The sequence below is a fragment of the Lonchura striata genome, chromosome 3 (genome assembly GCF_050655825.1).
Source record: "Lonchura striata isolate lonStrDom1 chromosome 3, ASM5065582v1, whole genome shotgun sequence".
Taxonomy (NCBI): domain Eukaryota; kingdom Metazoa; phylum Chordata; class Aves; order Passeriformes; family Estrildidae; genus Lonchura; species Lonchura striata.
Genome location: NC_140705.1, coordinates 111,877,604 through 111,900,436, shown reverse-complemented (window position 1 = coordinate 111,900,436; position 22,833 = coordinate 111,877,604). Strand labels below are relative to the sequence as shown.

The window sequence follows — 22,833 nt, the reverse complement described above, 5'->3', positions numbered from 1 at the left end:
AAATCATGTTCATTTAATGTCTTCTGTCAGAAGGGGAAGAAGTAGGGGCAGAAGCTCCTTGGGAAGAGAGACCTTTCTGGAGCTCCCAGCTGTGCTGAGGTCATGTTTCTCCACAGGCTTTCCCAGGGTCAACACTTGCCCTCCCTCATCTCTCCTGGGGGTTTGTGTTCACAAGATCTCTGTGAGGAAATTCTGGGTCCTTTGGCTGTGTGAGATGAGGCATTAATTATGTGGAATGTTTGAACGTGCTGTTGTTTTTCGCTGTGAATCTAAGAAACATAACATTAATCCCTGTGTGCTGCCTATGCCAGCCTTCATAAAAAGCCTCAGTCATCTCCCTTAACAAAAATGTGCAATTTGCTGCCAGGTAATCACACCTCTTGTTATATGCAGAGGGTGACACTGCTTTAATCTGTGAAAACGCCACTTTGGAAGGTGCATGTCAATGGATGAACTCACTGAACTTCTAATTCTCTAAAATCTCTTTTATAACCTCTTTTAAACCTGATTTAGTGGGTTGTTTGTGAAAGGCACATTTCAGTTTCCAAGGGCCTGGTGCTGTGAATTCATTGCCTGTCTGTTCATTCTGCATCCACATGAGTGCTCTCAGGGAATGCTCATGTAATCAGCACAGCCATTTCATGCAGGATGGATCTTGGAAGATCTTGTGGGGGTTTTTTTACACATAAAATAAACTAATCAACCTCTGACTTTGGCTTTCCATGGCTTTCCATTAGTAATGCACTGTGTATATGCACGTGTCACTCTTTTGAGTTTAGACAAGCACCAGTAATACCTCTGGTAACATTAAACTAAGATAATTAATCTAAAATTTAGCATTTACTCCTGCTGTAAAAAAAGGCAGTGCCTCGTCTCTCTGATACTCTGATGTCTGTATTTGCTACCTCTCAACTCTTTGCAAAAGTGTTTGTCAAGTTTTTTTCAAAACTTAATCAGAGTAAACATTTTTCTCTCTATTTCCTTTTAGAGATACATCTGTTTAGTGCCTTAGAGCAGCTGCCCTCATATATTACTAGATAGTTAATCAAAGCTAATGTTTCAGATCCAGTTGGTTTTGGCAGCAAATGCTAGTGGGTCATTAAATGCACTTAGCCTGGGTTTCATATGCCTGAAAACCATCCTCTTTGATTGTGGAGGAAGCAGTTTTCAAGTTTACATTTACCTTGTGTTGATCGTTGCTCTTGCTTAGACATTTGAGCTCTCAGAGATTTGCAGTGCCCAGCTGTTTGCAGCATGCAAGGTGGAGAAAGAGGGATAAATCTTCAAGTGGTGTAAAACTGCTGTTGATTTGTTCAGTTTGCAAAGATAAACAGTAATCTGTCCACTCTTACCAAAATATATGGATTTTACTAATGCTAGTTTTTTGTAGGGGATTCCTGGAATTATCAACAGTAGAATAGGGCTCTGGTTTTCCCTTGTAGTTCAGGATTTTTCACACTAGAACATGGTATATTTTAATTAGAGATGTGTCACTTAGTGAAACAAAGTCTATTAAATGGAATAAAACTTCAGCTTTTTAGCAAGGAGAATATGGGCTGGACTTCATCATGCAATAATTTCCAGCCTTTGGGAGTGGTGAGGCTTAGCTTTGTCACCTTTTACCTAGGCTTTTGGAGGTGCTAGGTTAACACTATTACTGTGCAAAAATATTCTCCATCATCTGCTGGGGGGAAAAAACCCAATAGTGGGACAATCTGCTTTGGTTTCCCATGTTTTATAGCTTTGCCTTGCTGTATTGCTGAAATTTCTTACTGATCTTGTTCCTGAGCAGCTCAATGCATAGCCTGGAAGCTACACAACAGTACAAATCCTTTCTGGCTTTTCTGCATCTGTGATAGAAAATGTCACGTTCAGCTGGTGCTGCTTCAAATTATTAGAGTGAGAAGCTGTAAAATAGACCCTTGATAATGCATGTGTGTGAATTTAATGGCTATGAGTAGATTAACCTTGATCCAAAAGAGGTGATTACCTTGTCTTGATTTATAACAAGGAGTTATGTTACCAAAGAGAGATAATTTGCTTTGAACATTCTCCTTTATAGATGTGCTGTATCACATTAGCTGCTGTATTTCTCATAGAAAAATTATCAAGATTTCTCTGTGTAAATATCAAGTAACCTCCAAAACAGGTAATTGTGTCTATTTAAGTCTCAGTATTTATCTTACAAGGGAATGTCTGATATAGGTGTTTGAGAACTGTTTATTTTCCTCAATAAAAGGAAGCTGTATAGATTCAGCAAGAAGTTGTATATATTCAGGGTAATTATGTTGTGTTAGCACTGTTCTGACCTGACTCTGAAGGAATTTTATTTGGAAATTCTAACTCTTTGATTAGCCAAAATACTGTAGCTACACAAGGAGTATAGAGGGATTCTATTTGTTAGTAATAAATAGCAATTAATTTTTTAGTTATCAATAATATAAATTATGTTAGCAATAATATTTGTTAGTAATAAAGTCTTTCATGAAAGAGAGCACTGAAACCAGACATAAGCACTAGAGAGCAGATCTGTTAACACTGAGCTTTGCACGTGTCAGAAGGCACCTGACTGTACTGGTGCTGCATGGCAGCTTGGATGCTCAGTGACCTCTAGTTTTAAGTTTTTAGATTTATGATTTTAGAGGCTAAAATAATTTCACTGGACTGAATGGGCTATGCTTTGAAACAAAATGTTATTGCCTGTCTTGCCATATCTTTGCAATTGGGAACTGCTAATGGCTTCCATGTCCTCATGCCCTTTTCTTTAATTCTGCATGTTGAGAGGAATAGCAATAATGGGAGAATATCTTGGGCTCCTGGGATAAGAGATGAGAAGCTGTTATTAATCTCTCTTAATAGCTGTGTTTTCAAAGCTCTCATTTGTCTAAGTTCAGTGAACGGCCAATTGCTTTAAAATGGTAGGAAACAATTATAAATACAATCTTTATTAAAAGAAATAACTGGTGATAGATTATTTTAGTGTCCTGTTCTTACACCCTAAACTTTTAATACAGATTTTATAGCCTTGCTCAAATTGAAAGGATGAAGTAGCATGTTTGGAGTTTAGCTCTGCGTGTTTTTCCATGTTACCTAAAAATAAAATGAAAGATCTGCACTTCAGACCAGCTCTCATTGCAATTTACATCCCTTCCACAGAGCAGCCTCCTGGGTGAGAGGAGTTTGAAGTTGCTGATTAGGTTTGAAACTTGGCTTTCCACCACCAAACAGATAGAGTAGGGCTGAAATTCTGTGCCTGCTCACTCCTACAGGATGTAGGGAGGAGCAGGAATGGAATAGCTGGGTAGCTGGATTGTGATTTTGCCTCCAAATTTTAGGGATTGGCATGTCAGAGGCTTGTATTTGTGAGTCTGTTGATGAAAGGTCCTTAAGGAGAAGTGCATCCCTGTTTCCTGCATGACCACAGGAGAGTCCCAGTACCACCTGTTTCCATCTCCTAAATTCTCTTATCCAGAGTCCCTCAGAGCCCATCTGGCAGGAAGACAAAGGATTTCTGGTACACCAGCTTCATCTCAACACTGGACTGAAACATAGCTGAGCTACTGTTTAACTGGCTCTGAAATAAGGTCTTTGTACCTAAGTTCTTCTTATCTGTACTCCAACACAGCTTCCTAAGGATGGCTGGCCAGTAGTTGTATTTTATTAGCTTAATGTTCATGATCTTACTGGTTATTAGTTGTAAATCTATATATCCCCAAGTTTTTTGCTGTTCTCTGTCTGCCTCACAGTTGGCACCGTATCTACCGAAGTAGTAGTCTTAGGTGGAGATTTGTGCTGCAGAGATGCAGTGCAGAAAACTGAATTTTCACTTCAGCATTTCTCCCTCTGCAGCCTTGTGGCTGGAGACCTGCCTGGCAGGGGTTGAACCCAGCACAGAGACAACAAGTGACAGCTCAGGGTGATGCCTAATGATTTTTACCTTTTTTTCTTTTATATATTCTCTCTGTATTCTTCAGACATTTATTTGTAGCTTTGTAATCTATTATTGCACTCACAGCCAGTTTTTCCCAGTACTTTTCCCTGCCCTAATAGGCAGAAAGCAAAACACATTCCAAAGCTCCCATCCTGTCTTGGTTCTCCTTAGGAACCAAGGCCAAGAATCAGCTCTTTGAGACACATTTTCATCAACAATGTTTAGGCCTGTCTGATGAGGGGATGATTTAGAAGGGGCTTGGACTGGCAAGGGAAATTACATCACCACTTGTGCTCCTAATTGGTGATTTTTGTTAAATATGCTAATTTGCTAAACCTAAAAAACTGCATTCACCCCTGTGGGGGTGGGCTTTTGTGGACATTTTTCATATCTACCCCTGGAGGCCTTCAATAAAGATCAACCTTTATATTACCTCTTATACTAATTTTATCTTGAAAATGTGTGTTGTTTCATTTTTAGATTCTTAAGGCTTCATGGGTATTGTGATTTTTGGGCACCAGCACTCAGGGCAGGCCTGAGTTTTCTAAGCCTTCTTGTTTTCTTTGGAAAACAGATTCATCTGCCATATAAAAGAGAATATTGGAGTTTGTCCAGATCTTTAGACACAAAGGGCAGAAGCCTCCCTTGTTCTGCAGTTATTTAAGAAGATTTGGGGTTTACTGGTAATGCAGGTGAGTTGCAGAACATCACTTTTCAATAGCACTTGCCCTGCCAGTGACTCTAATTCATCAAAACAGCAGAAAAGAAGTTCTCTGTCTATGGTAATGCTTAAGCTACAAGCTAGAGGGGAAATTAAACTGGAGGCAGGCTGCATGTTAGAAGGGCTATTTATATAAATAGCTTTGATAGTACTTTAGAATCTGCTTTTCTTCTGATGTGGAAAATGGCCAAGGATGTGCAGATGGGACCTTTCACAGCTGGATGTAGGCACAGCATGCTCTGTTGGCATTGCTGGCAGCTGTGCAGCCTGCAGGATAACTCCTGTGCCCGTGGCAGGGCACTGTGCAGCTCTGGCTGACATTCCCTGCAGTAGGAATGGGGGGAATCCCTTCATCCTGGCCTAGGAATCACATGGGCACCTGGGAGGTGGCATCAGCACAGGCTCTCTGAGCCTCTTCTAAGTCATTTCCACTTGGCTGAGCACTTTTATCACAAAACTCGTGCTCCAAAGCACCGGTTTTGTGATAAAAATAATGAAAATAAGTTGAATTTTTTTTCTCTTGCCTACTGTGAATTTATCTCTTTGCAAGAAAATATATTTTCACCATTCATTTGTTCTTCCCTTTTATAATAAAGATGTTCTTGGAAGCCCACTGATGTGGATTGCTTGTGCATTAGGCATGGAAAGCCCTGCAAATTATTACCTGGCTTTGAAACTGAAGGGGTAATAAATTTATGAAAACTGGTTCATGTGGCCTAAGGTAGTTGATATTGGAGCAGATGTGATCCACCAGTATTCCCATTTTTCTGCTAGACTCTGTGAATTTAACAAGGATATTGCTGAAAGAGGCAGGAATTCAATCTGTAAATAACTTTCTTAATAACACCTTTTCCACGCTTGGTTTTTCTGGCTGTTATATTCACCAGCCCAGTTCCTGCTGATGGGATTGAGAGGGGTTAGGAGAAATTTGGCTTTTTGAGGGAGCAGCAGTCGTGTTAGCAGAAGGGGAAGGTTACTCTAATTATTTTCTTATTATCCTGATACCAAGCTTTTCCCTGGGTATCACTTCCCTGCTTTCTGCTGTGGCAGCTTGACTGCTGCTAGGTTAAACCTGAGTCCCTACACTCCAAATTTGCAAAGTTGTTGTCTTTTTTTTTTTTTTTTTTTTACTGTATACTGAGATAAATTTAATAGCAGAGCAATGCAGAATGTTAAATCACTGAACACCTCTCTGAACAAAGAGAACCCCAGAAATCCAAAGCCCAGCAACATTCTTTTAGTAATTTCCCATATACCTGCTCTGAGAGGATAAAATAATTTACTGAGATATGGTAAAGAACTTGAATTCCTCTTTTTGTCTTGAACTTATTGGCACAGTCACCACTCAGTATAGCAGATACAGAGAGTGAAATAAAACCAAGCAACCAAGTTAAGGCCATAAATGTTTTTCATTTTTTTCCAGTAATTTTATGCATTTGATCTCTGTTTTCTAAACATCCTTTCATGCTGATATTAAACATACTTCCACTTCTTGTATTTGCACCAAAGCACCTCTCTTAATATTTTCTATGAATTAAAATGTCTAAACCTCTACATTTTCAAAACTGATCCAACATTTTGCATGGCTAAGATACAGATCTATTTACAATGTAGTTTTTTATCTATTCATATGCAATGGCTTTTTTTTTTTAAGAGAGAAATAGTTATTCAAGGCTTTTTTTTATACTTCAGAAGATGTTGTTTTGAGCCTTGTATTGACGTCAAGGAGCTCGTTATCATTTTCATCATAACAACAGTGATAACAGTGATAACCACTTTATGTCTAATAACAACAGCTGGCCAGAAATGTTTTGTAAGTATTCAAACTTTTTCTAAAGTACAGAACAATGATTTTCATAGACTTTTCATTGGTTTTTGTCTTCTTTCAGACAGTATTTCATGCACATTTGTCAATCCTTAATTTGGAAGGAAGGAAATCGGTGACATTTGCTATTTGGATGTAATGAGCTGACTCTCAGAGAACCAGCACATCAGAGCTGCTCCTGGGGAACTGTGCAAATCCTTCTGAGCATCATTGTTCAGCAACAAAAGTCAAAACAATCCCTATTTTTGAAGACTTTGTTTCTATAGTCCCTGATTTCACAAATTTCACACGCAAACATGCGGCAATGCTTTAACTGCTGATTGTTCTCTCAACTTTGGAGTTTTATCAACAATCAGGGAAAACTGCTGACTACGTAATTTTAATCCACTTGTGGAGACGTTTAGCAACTTTTGGAAGAAAACATTATTGTTTGGGCTGAGTGCATGTTTACTCAAACAAACTGACAGCTGGATTGCCACAGTGAAGCCATTCCTCCAGAATCCATAATGCACTTAAACAGGCAGGAGGTTTCCTCCTGCATGAATACTGTCCTGATCTCCTTCAAACCAAAACGTTTTTTGATATGTTACTCTGGATCCAGGCACTTTGAAATCACCTTTTTTTGAGGCTACTTCAGAGCTGCAGTATCAGCACCTTAAAATCTTAATAGTCACCTTTACTCCCGTTCTTTATTCTGTATATTTCAATTGTACTGTGCTTTTTTAAGGACTTCCTTATACAATGCTCTGCATGAACCAAGTTTCATTCAATTCTGGGAAGTTGCCCTTGTCACATTGTGCCTGTGAGGAATTCTGTGTTCTCCTTCATCAGCACCACAGTGGAAGATACCCATGAAAGCTCAAGGACAAGAACATCAATAATCTGTGGCAAAATAACCCAGAAGTGTAGAAGTTTTGATCCTGATAGTTCTGATCATCCCGATCTCTATCCATGGTCATATTCTGGAGTTTACTTCTGAAAAGATGCTTTTAAAAAAAAGTTCACATTCTAGAACTGAAACTTTCCTTGGAGGGATTCCCAAAAGACCTCTGCGGTCAGAGTATGGAACATTTTCCCTCGTTTTGTGGGAGAATTCAGGTGACTTGTGCTGACTTTCTGGAGTTCCTTGTGACAGGACAGTGACAGGCATCAGATTTCTGCACTCTTACTGTCCATTCACCACAGACCTGACCTTTCCTGGAGGCAATGACCTCAATATTAATTTGTTAATCCTGAATATTAGGAGAGAAGAAGAAAGGAGCAGTGGAATGGTAGAAGACAAAAAAAAAAAAAAAAGAAAAAAAAAAGAAAAGGAATTTTCTGACAAGATGTTCTAAGTAGAAAGGTTTAACTGGCATGGTCTTTCTTCAGAGCAATGAACAAGCAGCACAACAGCAAGTGTCTTTCTAGTTCATAGTCAATAAACACAAGAGATGACAGTTTGGAAGAAGCAATTTCAGCTGTTTGAGCACCTTACTGTGTATTCAATTAATGGCAATATAGCAATAATTGCAGTATTAGTGGCTCCTTAGCTGGGAAGGCTGGGCACACAGGCAAGAGCCACTGAAGAGCAACAACACAAGGGGGTGCTTGGAGAGTGCAAGGAAGATACCAGGGATTTAATGACCTGAAAGTGAAATATTTGAAACATAATTACATGAAGAACATTAGTTTTTCCCCTTGGATAATGTTTGAATAATGAGGACTGTACTGAAAAGTAAACAGCAGTCAGGGATTTGTTTTCTTTAGTCTCAAGAAGGGACATGATTTTTGAAATGTAGTGTTTGATTTAAATGGTGTCTGTCTGAATTTGAGAAGTAAGGAAATAAACTGAAATGTGTTTAAGTCAGGGGGACCAAATCCGTTGTTTGTGTCTATATTGCTGTACTTTTCAAGGCAGTTTTGATTCATTCCAGCTGTGCTGTGCAGGAGTCCAGAAGCACTGGGCTATCTCACCTGCGTGTTGGGCATGATTTTTAGTAAACCTCCCTCATGTGTCTCCAAAAAAGGAGTGATATTTACCCTCCAGCATTTGGACCCACGGCTGCCTCACTGGGAGCAGAGAGGGCCAGATGCTCAGGAAAAGATGCATTTTACAGGTTTCTGTCCCTTCTCTGGCTCAGAGCACCATCACCAAGCACAGTCTAAGCAAAAAACAGGTTTTGAATAAGGTGCTGATTGCCCAGGGACTGCTGTGCTGCACAGCCAGTCTGGAATTTGTTGTGAGATTGGTTTAATTATATAAAATATTCTGCTCTGATATCCTAGGGTTGCTAAAATTCCCAGAAGATAAGTTGGTCTTTAAAATCAAATGAATGAAAACAGCAATTTAATTAAAACTTTAGTACTTCTGGGAAGGTTTTTTGATGTAGGCAGAAGGACTAAATTTACTTTGTTGTGATCATTTTCCCCTAAACACTGGCTTGCTGGGACTGATGGAAGCTGAACACCCTCTGCATCCCACACAAATTTCCTTCAGTTGTCCTGCTCCTGTCCCAGCTATGTCCTGAAAATAAATGTATGGCATAGATCCCTTTCATTTCTCAGGAGGATAATGCTTCTCCTAGCTGAAATAGATTATTTTAAAACAAAACCATTTTCATCCTCAGCCTGCTCCTAGGTGCCACTCAAATTCAAAAGGCAGAGGCGTGAATGCAGGTTGTCCAAAAATGCCATCTTTAAAGCCTCTCAATCTGTTTAATTCTCAAAGGCTATTCTGCCATTTGACTGTAACACACAGTAGTGCTTCAAGACTGAAAATTTTTTAAAATTCCAACCTCTTCCCCAGCACACAGGAAAGCTTTTACCACTGTCATGGAGGCTGGTGGCAAAATTGATAACTACAATTTTCTGGCAAGGTACACATTCCTTAACTTTGCTTTCTAGTATATCAGTAACTTTCACTCATTTTCCTGTGCCAGGTCAGGGTCTTGACATGTTCAGTCTTTTGCAAGAAAGTAAACTTGATTTTATTATGGCTTGATACAAAATAATGAGCTTTACTTGTCTTATCCAGCCTTGCCACAGGTTTTTGTGCTTGAAATTTCATTATTCTGGAATGAGAGTTTTCTGCCTGAATGGGCATCCACCCCAACATTTGCTTCCTGTGTCTTTTTCTGTCAACTCTGTTTTTTTTACAATTTTGCAAAAATGCAGAGGGAGAAACTTTAGATCCAACAGATTTAATCAATAAGGATTTCAGTGTAGAAATGCTTGTAGCTAGAATTTAATACAGGGCTCAGATGATGATGACTAAATAGAAGGGCATGAAAGGGATTTTTCTAAGGCTGGAATGTGTGGGTTTCTGGAGTTTCTTATTTGGGCAAGAGAGTTTAATTGTGATAATTATAAGACTACAGTACTACAGCTAATGAAAACATATGAAAATATCTCATGAAATTATAGTAATGATATTTGAAGGCAGCTTAGGGTCTCTTTTCTACCTTCCTCAGGGTGGTATGTCTAGACTCTGCAAACCTTCTGTTAATCATGTTAAGAGGGCCTAGAACAGAGCAAACTCCTTTGCTTTAGCAGCAAAGACTGCTGAACATCTCAAATTCTGTGATGGATATCTTGCAAGGGTTAGTCAGGTCCATTTTGCTCTCAGTCCAGTCTGGCAGATCACACAGGGCTCAGGGCAGTTGGACCTCTTGCAATAAGGGCTGTACATCTCCTTAGCTCCTGCATAATGTCCTTAATCTCTCTTCACCAAATAAATGCCACTGCTCTACTTTCCACTGATCTCATGCAGAAAAAACCCTTGAGCATTGCTGGGGAAGCAGTTCATTTGACAGTATGGAAACAACTGTGCATTCTGTGGCCTTGCATTTCTTTCCCTTTGAGAAATTAAACAATTTTGTTTTTAAAACACATTTAAAATATTTCAATTAGAAAAAAAAAATCCATTTCTGACTTATAAGCACACAATGAGTATATACTTACTAGACATGTAGAGCTCTTTCATGCTTTTCCTATAAGGTACTTTTGAAAATACCTAGGGTATTCAGAGTTTGCATTTTTTACTTCTCTTCCCCAGCAGAAGACAGACTATCCCTGCTTGATAACTAGTTGCAGAGGATCAAGAAAAAAATTGCATTAGTATTTTTCCACTGAATAGCTAGAATATCATCTGCTCAGCTAAAGCTGGCCTTGGAGTCTAACATCTTTTTTAGTGGCACATTTCTGTGTTGTTTGTATCAGTGTGTTCTTTGTAATGGCAATACTGGGGAGATGGTACTCTTGGTTTCCACCAATGAAGAATTCCATGACTATTAGTACATGCAAGAGCTGGGGAATGGACTCTGGAGAAGCCACTTTCTTTAATTCTAAAAACCAAGCTATGTTAAACAATGACACCTCCCCCTACACACACTCATACTGTAACAAAAGAAAACCTCAAAATGCCAAAGAAAGAGAAAAACAACAGCTGACCATGTGATGGTGTTATGGATAAAAATTGATCCAGCTGAATTAAAAATAAAATTTTATTATAGTGATTGAATTCTGTCTGAGCCAGCCACAAAGAAAAGGACAATGCTGAGCCTGGGATTGGCACTGGGTGGGTCACAGGTTTGACCACTCCAGCAGAGGTTCCCCCTCTGCCCACATACCCCTCCCAGTGCAAGCAGTTTTTACAGGGAATGTTTCACCCAAGGCTGGGATTTTGGTGATCAGCCTTTTCTTTCCATTGAAATTCCTACATACTCATAAAGTCTCTTTTCTCTGCGTTGGGGTGGAACAATTTGGTGTCAGTGGTGATGAATCTCCCTGATGGAGTTACTGGAACACAGCATTCAGATGTATCAGCCCGGAGGATTCCAGCAATCCCAATCTGGAGTTGTTGCCAGGATGATCATATAATGGTTTTCACGAGGAGGGACCTTAAAAATCATCCAGTTCCAACCCCTCAGCCATGGCAGACATCCAGCCTGGCCTTCCACACTTCCAGGGATGGGGCATCCACGGCCTCTGGATGGCTTGTCCAACGCCTGGATGAGGAAGTTGTCCTCTACACGCTCCAGGAGTGCCCTGGTTGCTTGCAGGCAGCTGCATCACCTTCTCAGCAGGTGTTGGTGAGGTGGGTGTTAAAGACTACATTCAGTGCAGCTGAACTCGGGATGCAGCTGCAGTACAAGATGCAGGTTGAGCTCTGAGGGGGCAGGAGCCCAAGCCCAAGGCAAGGGACCATGACCTGCCCTTTGCAGGGACCTGTGGGGCATCAGGAGACTCAGGGGCACAGTAGGAGCTGATGAGCCCAGACCTTCACATCAGACAGCGAGGGGATAAAAGCACACGAGTTTCTTTATTCAAGGTTCCTCCTCAGAGGCACCAGCTTGAGTTGTTATTTTGTTATTTAGTTACAGCATCATGGTTAAACTGTTTTGAGGATCTGGACACCTGAGACTCTGCTATGGGAAACCCAGGGCTAAGCTGGTAAGGAAACCTTGTCTGACTTTGTGGGAGTGGAGAATACAGCTGGGAAGACCTTTGGTCCCAAGTGAGGTGATGTGAGAGTGGCTCCAGAGCAGCTCTTGCGTGGTTGGACAGGGAAGTTTCCTTAACACTGACCTCCCCTCCCTTCCTAGCCTCTTGCTTCTGAAAAGCCCATAGCCCCCAGCTGCAGGGCAGTTTGGGAAGTGTCCCAGCATGCTTCCATGATGACAATTTGATCATAGCTAGGTTTGGAAGGGACCTAAAAGCTCATCTGGTTCCAACACCCCTGCAATAGGCAGGGACACCTTCTACTAGACCATGTAGCTCAAGGCCCCATCTAGCCTGGCCTTCAACACTTCTGAGGATGAGGCAACCACAACCTCTCTGGGCAACCTGTGCCAGTGCCTGACCACTCTTATTGTCCAGAATTTCTTCCTAGTATCCAGTAGAAACAGCTTAAGCTCTTCCCCTCTTCCCTGCCTGCCCCTGGGTCGAGGCTCTCTCCAGAACCTTCTGCAGGTTCTGGAAGGGGCTCTAGAAGTTCTAAAAGGCCAACAGCAGCCAGCAGCCGTTGGTCACTTGACCCTGGCCAGTCATGAGCCCAACATTCTGGAGCCTGGGAGTTAGAGAGACGGACCAACCAGCAGGCTCAGATCCAGGTGACATCACAGGGACTGCAGAGCACCTGAGGCAGCTGCAGGCGCAGAGCAGCAGGAGGGCTCTGCAGCGTGGGCTCCTGCCCTGCTTCCCTCTCGTCCCCTTTGGGTATTGGTGTCATTTGGCAGTCACCCTGCACCTTCTCGAGTCAGAAGAGGAATGCCTAAAGACATGGGTAGAATCAGTCATTTGATGGACCTTCCCACCTGTGAACTCCACAGACTTGGTGAGATCGCAGAGCTGGTGGCTTCTGTTCGCCTCTCACGCATCCGTAAGAAAAAGCTAGCGCTGGCCTTGAGGAATGAAGGCTATATTCCAAAGCTGCTACAGCTTTTCCAAGTCTGTGAGAGTGTAAAGAACACTGAAGGCTTGCATCTTCTCTTTGACATTGTGAGAGGAATTTTGTACCTGGACAAAGCCATTCTGTTCGAGGTGATGTTTTCTGATGAGTGTATTCTGGGTGTTGTTGGATGCCTTGAATATGATCCTTCTTTGGCTCAGCCAGGATGGCACAGGGAATTCTTGACCAAAACAGCAAAGCTTCAGGAGGTTATTCCCATCAGAGACCCTGAACTCAGGCAAAAAATCCGCCAGACATCCAGGGCACAGTACATTCACACCATCATCATGCCTAACCCATCAGATGTTGAAGTGGGTTTTCTTTCTACCCTCAATTCCTTCATCAGCTCCAGCAAAGAGGAGATTTTACATGCATTGCAGGTAAGTGGTTTTTTAATGAGGCTTAGGTGGGATCTGTAGAGATCCCTCTGGCTGTAGTTTGGAAATTATTTAAAGCTGGTGAACACTGTATAAGTTAATCACAGGCACTTTCATTCGCACAATGTTTTGAATGCTTTCCCTTCTTTCTGATCCCTTGGATTTTTTGTATTTTCAAATTGATAAATTTCAGGTGAATATCTTAATACTTTTTATGGGCTGTAACAAGATAAAGTCCTCTTTGATTGCCAAGCAAAACTTTGGAGCTGGTTTTGTATAACTATTTAAGGAACATGTAACTTCTGGTATTTCATTCCAAGGACATTTACTACACTGTTTTCCATGTAAAGGGGTGCAGAGAAATGGGTAGACAGACATGGCAGAAAGTGCCAAAACCCTTGAGAGATGAAGATATTCCTGGGTTTCTTGGAGTCTAAATAATGAAACGCTTTACAAGAAGTGTAGTGTTGGCCTATATATCCTTAAATATCTTACACCAGCAGAGGATGTGAATCTGAAAAGCAATCAGATTTCAGTTTTCAGAAGGCACTGAGTAATTTTTGTTCTCTTTGTGTGCTTCACAGAAAGATGAGGAATTTTTGCCTGAAGTTTTTGCACAATTAACAAATGGAGCTACAGCTGGTGAGCAACAATGTGAATTGGTAAGTCAGCAGTCTGGGTGGTTCCTCAAAGGCTTTAAATAAGAGGGATGAAGTAAAACTGTTCTGAGAGTTCTGCAGTCTTAGAAGTACTTCTGGAGAATCAGGCAGTACAGCCCCCAGTAAAATTGTAACTGCTTCTTCCTTTCAGAGAGTTTTCTGACTCAAATACACAAAAACATTTTTCTTTTCTCTTGTGCACCAGATGAAGTTTTTCAAGGAATTCTGTGCCTTTTCTTTAACATTACCTGAGAAAAGAGATGAATTTCTTCAAACTTTGTCAAAGTTGAGATTTCTTCCAATTCTTGAAATGTTAATGGTAAGTGAAAACTTAGAACTGGTTTTAATAAAAATAGAAAAGCCCACAGCCATATAGTGGTTGGGGTTTATTTTTGTTTTGTTTGGTTTGGTTTGGTTTGGTTTTTAGTCTGCTGAGCACCTTTTTGTAAGTCTGATTGGAAAGTTTTACTCTGCTAAGAGTGGAGGTTTCTGGTAATGTCCAGAATCCAGATCTGGTAATGTCCAGTTCTGCTCTGGAGTAGCCTGGCTTGACTGCTCTTACTATTTTTACTTTTCAGACTTCATGATGGAGTAGTCTGAGGGCCATGAAGTCCTTGTGACAAGGTAGTCAAAAGGTGAAAAAGACTTTTTCATGTGGAAGCTTGATTGTTGTTTTCTATTATCAGATAAAATCACATCCCTTAAGGAAAATTCTGGATTCTTGTTGCCTGTAAATGGGCACAGAAACTGTGGTTCAGCTTGATTTGTACAGTTGATCCTTAGGTACAAAATTTAAAAATAGTAGATAGAAGGCTTAGAAAATCAATAAAGTCTTTGATATTTAAGTAAGTAGGACATTGTGAATGTTTCCTGCTTAAGTTAGGGCTCTGAAATACACAGAAAACCTTGTGTCCTTTCCAAAGGAGGAACATAGTAGGGAAAGGATTTGCCTAGTTCCTTGTTTTTCTGTAACCACATTATTGTGTTTCTCATTAAATTTTTTGCAATGAAATGTTCTCCAGTTTTTAAACTGCCTCTTCTTTGCAGCTACATGTGATAATAAATGCCAAACTTTATTTACTCTAACAAATTAACCTCTTTTTTTTTTTTCTTTTTTTTTTTTTTGTGAGGGAATGGATGATGTGCAAGTTAGATCTGCTGCTACAGATATATTGTCTTATCTAGTAGAATTTAGTCCAGCCACCATCCAAAAATTTGTAATGCAAGAGGCCCAGCAGAGTGAGAATGTAAGTAAAAGTGGCTTGGAGTTTGTTGAATATAACCCTTTTAGGGCAAACAGGAAAATAACCAGCAAAATAAAACCTAAATTCCTGTGTTTTGTTTTATTTTTTAAAAAATTGCAGAAAGTAGGGAACTCATTCCATCCTTGTGAATAATTATTTTGTGATTTCTTTCTTTGGGTTTTTTTTTTTGCAGGATACCCAACTCATCACTGAGGTCATTGAGCAGATAATCTGTCGTCCTGACCCTGAATTTGGAGGAGATAATCAGTTAATGGAGATTTTGTGTGCTCTGATTGATCCAAAGAAAATGCTGGCCACAGCTAGTGTAAGAGAACATGAATGGCAGTGAAAACATGGCAAACTTAAAAGCCTGGTATTCTCTATTGCTGTTACTGTGGGCAGAGGATAAAAAATTATAGGATTTTTTTAACTGAGTGGAGTGTGGTCTGATAGTGACTTTAAATAGGACAAAAAATAATCTAATTTTTCTGCTGAAAGGTATGTGTCTGGGGCATCATGCCAGCATTAAACCACACAATCCCATGTGTCCGTGCCATAGCACTTTCTGACTGTAGCTCTCTCCATCTGGATGGTAAATCCTGAAAGATTTTAATCATTGTTAAGTACCAGAATACCTGTAAAATGTCTTACAGGTTGTTCTGAGCAAAACTACGTACACTTCAGAATGGTTTAAGGACACTATATCAAGCACTTTGAGTCATTGGTGTTTTTTCCAGTATATATTCCCAGCATCCATGCTGGGAATTCTTTTAGTGACAGCTAGCTTGTTTGGAGACACAAGAAACACAAGTTTGTCCCAAAATAAAGAAATTGATCTTGTGTGAACAGTGCTGCAAATCCAAAAAACCCAGTAGAATTCTTTGTAGGCTGTTTCTTCTGTTACTGCTCTGTTATTTAAAAGGTTGTATGTGAATTCCAATGTTTAATGAAATTATTTTTGTTTTAGAGTTTAGAAATATTCGAATTTCTTGATATCTTCTACGACCGTTACATTCATGTTCTTACAGCACCGCTTCTGGCTGATACATCAGAAGAATGGTATGAAATAGGTAATGACAATTTTGATTTTTTTTTTCCCTTTGAAGGGCCTTACAGTCCTGGTAACAGCAATAGACCTGTGATGCCTGCTGGGAATACACTTGCTGCAAGCAAGTCCCCAGGGATTCTGGGGGCAGGATTTTCATATCCCTTTCCTGAAGCTGTGAATGCTGACATAACTTGATGGAGTATTTTGCAAAGATGAACTTCCTTCGTGTATATTGAGAATAATGTCATGGTTTTACAAGTCTAATTTTAAAGAATATTTACTGTAAAGGCAAAAAAGCCACAGTTGTGTTTGGATTTTTCCTTCTGACCCAATGCCCTGCTTCCCAAATCAATCCAGTAAAACAAAAGCCCACTAAAAATATGTCAGGAACTGCAATAGCAATTGAGCACAGTGTACTTTGATGGTACTTTTTTTTTTTTTGTACAACTTATGGAATTAATTTTTCTTCTAGATAATTATCAAACAGCAGAAACACTTGCCTCAGTTTTGGAGCTGCTGTCTTTTTGTGTGGAACGGCACAAGTATCACATGAAGATTTTCATCATCAAGAAAGATCTCCTAAGACGAACATTGGTCTTGATGAAATCCAAACACAAATTTCTGGCCTTGTGTGAGTATGGAACTGTCGTGATTTCCTTTTTCAAGGCTTTGTGTGTCCTGTGTGGAAGGTGTAGCAGTACCAATGTACACTTGAACTCAGAATTCCTGTTCATTTGCTGTGTTTTACAGGCTACAATTAAGTAATTTAAGGAAAAAAGGAGGTATTGGCTGTCTGTAAGCACAGACCAATGCAGTTTCTTGTGGGAAGGGGATTGTTGTCTCTTTTGAAGTCTACAGGAATCCTTTCAAATCTTCATGACAGGATCCTTTGTTTCTTGCCTTTTTCAGTGGAAATTGTCCTTTCTTAATAATGTCCTAAATCTGGTTCTTCTCATGGAGAGTGAATGAAATTCTGTGAACCAGGATTTTAAAGACTTAGGGCTGGTTCTGTGAGGGGAACAAGGACAAAAGCATGGTGGGGAGTTAATAGTTTATCTTTATGCATGATGGAATGTATTACTGCTGGACTTGAGAAAGAAATCCATGGTTTCTGATGACCTTCAAATATGCAGGAAAGTCCAAGAAGGAAAGAAAAGTGACCTATCAATAAGTCTGCTTCTGCACTTTGGGGGTGCATCTTCCTCTTGGGATAACGCCAGGTTTTTCAACTCTTCCACAAGAAGGTGAGATCCTGGCATGTGGTGGTTGAATGCTTGGATGTCTTTCTTCACCCAGGTGCTCTTCGCTTTCTGAGGAGGATAATTGGCCTGAAAGATGAACTTTACAACCGCTACATCTCTCGGGGAAACCTGTTTGAGCCAGTTGTAAACGTTGTGTTGGACAACAGGAATAAGTGCAACCTGCTCAAGTCTGCCTCCATGGAGCTGTTTGAATTCATCCAAAAGGTGAGTTCAGCAGAGCAGCCTCAGCACCAGCACATCCAGCACCTCATAGATTTTCCAAAATATCAAACATCCTGTTTTACTGAAAGGGTCACAAATGGGACTGGGACGTTTATTGTCTATTGCCCATTTCTAAGGAAAGTTTAATAATTCTTTCTAGAGCTCATCTTTTTTCCTCAGAATAAATCTGATTGCTTCCCATTTGTTCTTGAAAAGAATATTTTGGTTCTGGACAAGGAATCAGTTACTTTTCAAAATAAAGTTAAAAGCTTTCTGACTTTCTGTGTGTGAACATTTGAGACTGAAACCCTGTTTTGTTCTTATTCAGGAGGATATTCAGATCCTTATTGCACATATAGTTGAGAACTTCTCTGATGCACTGGAATCTGTCAAATACATTCACACATTCCAGGGACTGAAGACAAAATATGAGCACAAAAAAGACCAGCAAAACAAGCAACTGAACAGGTATGGCCCAGTTTCTGCCTTATGAGGCTGTCAGTGACTGCCATTCTGCAGGCCTACTGGTTGGTTTTTAATTTCCCACAGAACAGCAGAAGCAGGTGGCTGGGATTGGGGTTGGATTTCATTTTGGCTGAAAACTTCTTGGGTTAGAGTAAACCCCCATCTACCTTTGTTTGAGTAGAGCTGATGTGGTCAGTAGATTAAATGTTCTGCTCAGAAAATTCTCAGCTGATGAAGGGCAGAATCTTGCTTTGTTCTTCTGAGTTAGGATTCAGTCTGCCTCATTATCACCTGGGTATTCGTGAAGCTTATGGTGAGGGTGGAAGCAGGGATGGAGCTGGATTGTCTTCTCCAAGGCAATTAATTCTAAAGCTTTGGAAGCCATTTATGACCTGGCTGAGTCTGAAACATCAGGCAAAGCTTCCATCACTTGTCCCATGTCTCTTGCAGCGTCCCCGTCACGTTGGCTGGTGAGACATTTGTCAAAGAAGCAGCAGTCTCACAGGTGGATGAAGATGTGCAGCTCAGTGAAGAGAAGGCAGCACCAGCACCACCAGCAAGATCCAGTGGCTCCTATCCAATGTACACAACCCAGAACACAGTGGAGAAAGCCCCCAAGGTGGGAGAGAACTTTTAGGGAAGCTTCTGTCCTCATGCAGGACAGCAGAGCAGCCTCGTGGAGCTTTACTGGGTGTAATGTCAGCAATAGCCTTGTACAGGGTACCTTAGTTGGGGACAAATTCACCCAAATCCCTGACTAGTTTCACCAAGAGTGAAACCCTGACTAGTCTGGGGTAGGGTTCAAGGAGGATAAGGCAGGACTGGAGTCTGCTGGTAATCTGGTCAGCACAGGTTAATTTTGCCTCTTCTGCATGCTTGAACTGTTGCTACTCCTTGGCTTTCGTCCCTGCTCAGCTGGTGCCCTGTGTGTGTGATATACAGATGAGATTGCCTTTTGTGGAATCTGTCTCCCATCAGGGAATTAATAAGTGTTTTTAAGCAGATAAAATGCAGGAAGTGTGTGGGAATCCAGAACTTCCCTCTGGCTGCCCTGGCAGGTCTGGGACCCTGGCAGGGGGTCAGGAACCCCCCTGTACAGAGCCCCCAAAGACACTGGCTGTGATCTCTGTCCATGGAAAAGAGTTTTCAATCTTACAGGATCAATTACAAGCTCTGAGTGTTTGATATGAGTAATAATTAAGTGTGGCACGGTGCAAAAGTAAAATTTTAGGATTCTAGATGAGGGGTTCAAAGGGGACAAGATGGAGGAAATTGGGTGTGTCTTGTCCTTTTTCTCCTTCTCCATGCCCTCCATGTTTCACTGTGGTGTTGGCATTTTTCTGTAGGTTCAGGCTGGGGACACACTGTCCAACGTAGGTGACAGATATTGGCACGTTATTGTAAATCCAGCCCAGGGAGTTTCTGGTATTTAATGTTTGTAACATCCCACTGAGGGCAGAGCCCCACACGCTGCCCTGCAGGACAGAGCTGGGCAGGGCAGCAGAACATGTGAGAGATAAACAGAATAAACAACCTTGGAACCAGCACAGACCAATTATGGCTTCTGCTTTGGCAGCGGGGCTGACAGACAGAGACTTTCTACATCTCAGAATCATCAGTACCTCTGATTCTGACAGAGAGTGATAAATCTTTTATGCCTTTGACAGTTGAGCATTTTTTGAATCTTACCTTCCAAGCAGCTACAGAAAACGGTGGCAAGAATTTTATTGCTCACCCCTAAGACTTGAGGACAAAACACATGTGCAGCATGTATTTTTTCACTGTGGGAACTTCATTTTTTTACCTTTTTTTTAATTGGCAGAGAGGTCTATTTGAAGTATTTGGCTATCCTGATGGTGAAGATGATGGGACATCACCAAAGAAAAGAGCTCGTCTGGACTCCTAAAGGAAACGTAAATTGTAAAATATGAACTTTTATTGTGGATTTTCCAGTGCTGCAACTGTTTCATGTTAAAATACAGAACCAGCTGCAATCCATCACATAGATCTCTCTTATAATATATATTATTATATAGTAATAGTGCAATGTAGTGGTTATATATTTTTAGAATGTAATATAATATAAGTAATATAATTAATATTACAAAATATAGTAGCAATATATAGTAACATATGTGAGGTCCATTTCTCATGGAATAGTTTAATATGAAGCCATTTCTATGTTTTGGAGATTTAGTTAGTATTTAGTTTAAGGTAGTAGCTTGTTTCAATTGTAGCTTAAAAAAATTGCTTTCTGTATAGATAAATAAGATAGTTTGTTCCCTCAAACAAGTTTATTTTGTATTAAAGATCCCAATGTACTTGTTTTACACCATTTGTAAATATGTGGCAATATTAAAGCTGAGCTGTAAAATTCAGGAACTAAAACTGGGCTCTGTAATTTTGTAAGATCTGTTATTTGTAAGTACTATTTTAATAAAAAGTTACATGAAACCTGACTGGGTGGGTTTGCTTCTTTTCCTGTGAGTTACTGCTGTAGTCAGTGATGCCATGCCCTGTGCAGAGGGTAACCCCACACTTGGCTTCACTTTCAATCTTCCAGGACCCAGCCAGAGCAGGGTTTTAAAAGGATTTCTACTCTTTTGAAACTGAATTGCAGGTGACATCTCAAATTTTGCAATTAAAGCAATTACTTTTGCCTGAAGTTGCTTTATTTTAGTGGATATCTGGTTGTCTAGAGGCTCTCAAGAGGCTGAGACCAGTGGTTGAATGAATCTGCACACCAGGGATGCTCAGCAGCCCCGCTGCTGAACACATCAGTGAGTTTCCAGCATTCTGGAAAGTCAATATCCATATAATTTGAAATACTGATATTGCTTGTCTGAAAGTTCTGTAAAACTAAGTGTAAAATTAGAAAACAAACCTTTTGGCTTATTGATGATGCAATTTATTCTCAAAACATCCATCTTTTCTTGGGGTCTGTGATGAGCTTCTCAAAGCCAAGTTGCTTCCTTCCAACTTCTTTGCCTTTGAACTGAAAGACACCCTGAATAATCAGGGTGAAGCCAGCTTGGATTTCTCCAGCAGTGCACTGTCCTCCTGTCCTGGAGGGCTGGAAGCACTCCCATTTATTTGGTTTTTCCATGGAAGGCAACTTGGCAGGTGATGGCAGCACCCACCCCTCTAAATGCCTTGTCCTTCTAAAATTCATCAGCAACATGTCACTTCTTGGCTGAGGAATACAGAGAAAGGATTTAACCATTTGAAAACTCCCAAAAAGGAAAAAAAAAGAACAGAGCAAATTTTTTACCTATGTAAAATAAGACTTTTCAATAGAAAAATGTTTTTATTTTTCCGTTCAGCTGTGGGGAAAAAATATCCCCGAGATTGATGGGAGCCTAAAGCGTAGGTCACAGATTAAGAGCTAAAAAGCATTTTAGCCATTCATTGGTTAAGTTATTGGTTATCATAGATGTAGCATTTATTCCATTAAGCTGCAGCAATCCCCATTAATGTGACACTTCATCTTTCATCAGGAAAATAGGGTTTTCCAAAAACATTCCATGTCTATTTGAACCACATACTATGTGCTTGTGAAAACTAAGATTTTATACTCTTGTCATCTTGGCTAGGTATGAAATGAGAAAAGAAAATAAGAAGAAATGAGCTGCACTACCAACCCAAATCACTTCTGCAGAAATCTGTAACATATTTGTCAGAGCACTTTCTTTAGAAGCCTGTAACAGAAACTCATTTTTTATTCAACAGTATAGAAAAAACGTTCAGCTCCCAAACCTTATAGCTCAGGGGGAAAATTAATTATTATATCTAGAATAGTTTGTTATACAAATTTTTAAATCACTTATTCTTAAGGTTTCTGTGAGGAGCTGCCCTCTTGACTTCTCAGAGCTGATAATTACTGTGTCTGGAGAGAAGGGATGAAGAAATCAGGTAAGATTTTCCCTGAAATGAGATGAAGTGCTGTGGATCATGATTGAAATGCAAAATTAGGTAAATTGAAAATGGATAAAATTTAGTTAAGTGGAGACATTTTATGCTGAAAATAAATTTATATTAAAAACAAAACAAAACAAAACCAATCAAACTAGAATAAATGTAACAACTGTATGATGGCTCTTGACCAAGACTGGCCTTTTAATGGTACTCTAGACTTTAAAATATTTGAGTTGTTTACTTCAAATGTGTGAACAGATATCACCTGCCCTGCCACACATACAGGGAAATTTCAACCACACTAAGAGAGAGTGCAGGATCTATGAAATCATGAGTTCAAAGTGCTTCTCTGAATCATCTGTTTAAGAAGATTTCTCTCTACTAGAGAAATCCCTCTGTTACAGGAGTTAAGTAAATCTCTCTGCATGGAAAGTAAACCAGGTTACAAACACTTCTTCATGGCTATTTAGTATAGCTCATGTTGTCTCACTGTCCTATTCCAAATTAGAGAAGTGCAAAAAGGCCAACATTTCTCTGAGCAAAATTAATGTGCAACCCTTACACTGGTTGTGTTTCTTGACTCCAGAAAGCAGCAAAAATCTGGGTGGTTTTATCTCTAAAGGTTCAATGTATGAGTGGACAAAAAAGTTTGTATTTGTGCAAGTGAAGGTTCAGGAATGCACTAAATATATGGCTTTTCTGTATTTTCCAGCTAGCTGTGGGATCAGAAGGGCTTGTTTTGGGTGACCCTCATC

General features: G+C 40.2%; 1 protein-coding gene across 2 annotated transcripts; it reads left to right on the top strand.

Annotated features, from left to right (window-relative positions):
• Window positions 1-3,270: 3,270 nt before the first annotated feature.
• LOC110484900 (serine/threonine-protein phosphatase 4 regulatory subunit 3B) lies at window positions 3,271-20,859 on the top strand. Of its 2 annotated transcripts, XM_031504518.3 has the most exons (11): window positions 3,271-13,287; window positions 13,869-13,946; window positions 14,149-14,262; window positions 15,074-15,190; window positions 15,381-15,512; window positions 16,155-16,257; window positions 16,708-16,866; window positions 17,532-17,701; window positions 18,027-18,166; window positions 18,614-18,782; window positions 19,986-20,858. In XM_031504518.3, the coding sequence occupies exons 1-11, from the start codon at window positions 12,727-12,729 to the stop codon at window positions 20,067-20,069; spliced, it is 1,827 nt and encodes a 608-aa protein (XP_031360378.3). In that variant the 5' UTR covers window positions 3,271-12,726; the 3' UTR covers window positions 20,070-20,858. The 2 variants fall into 2 exon arrangements, with proteins under 2 accessions (XP_031360378.3, XP_085433350.1); XM_085577224.1 differs by lacking the exon at window positions 15,074-15,190 and having other exon boundaries at window positions 19,986-20,859.
• The last annotated feature ends 1,974 nt before the right edge of the window (window positions 20,860-22,833 follow it).

Coding starts and splice junctions, on each gene's coding strand:
- LOC110484900 (XM_031504518.3), top strand. CDS start 12,727: ATGCCTAAAGACATGGGTAGAATCAGTCATTTGATGGACCTTCCCACC. Junction 13,947..14,148: donor GTGAGCAACAATGTGAATTG/GTAAGTCAGCAG, acceptor CTTGTGCACCAG/ATGAAGTTTTTCAAGGAATT. Junction 18,783..19,985: donor CAGTGGAGAAAGCCCCCAAG/GTGGGAGAGAAC, acceptor TTTAATTGGCAG/AGAGGTCTATTTGAAGTATT.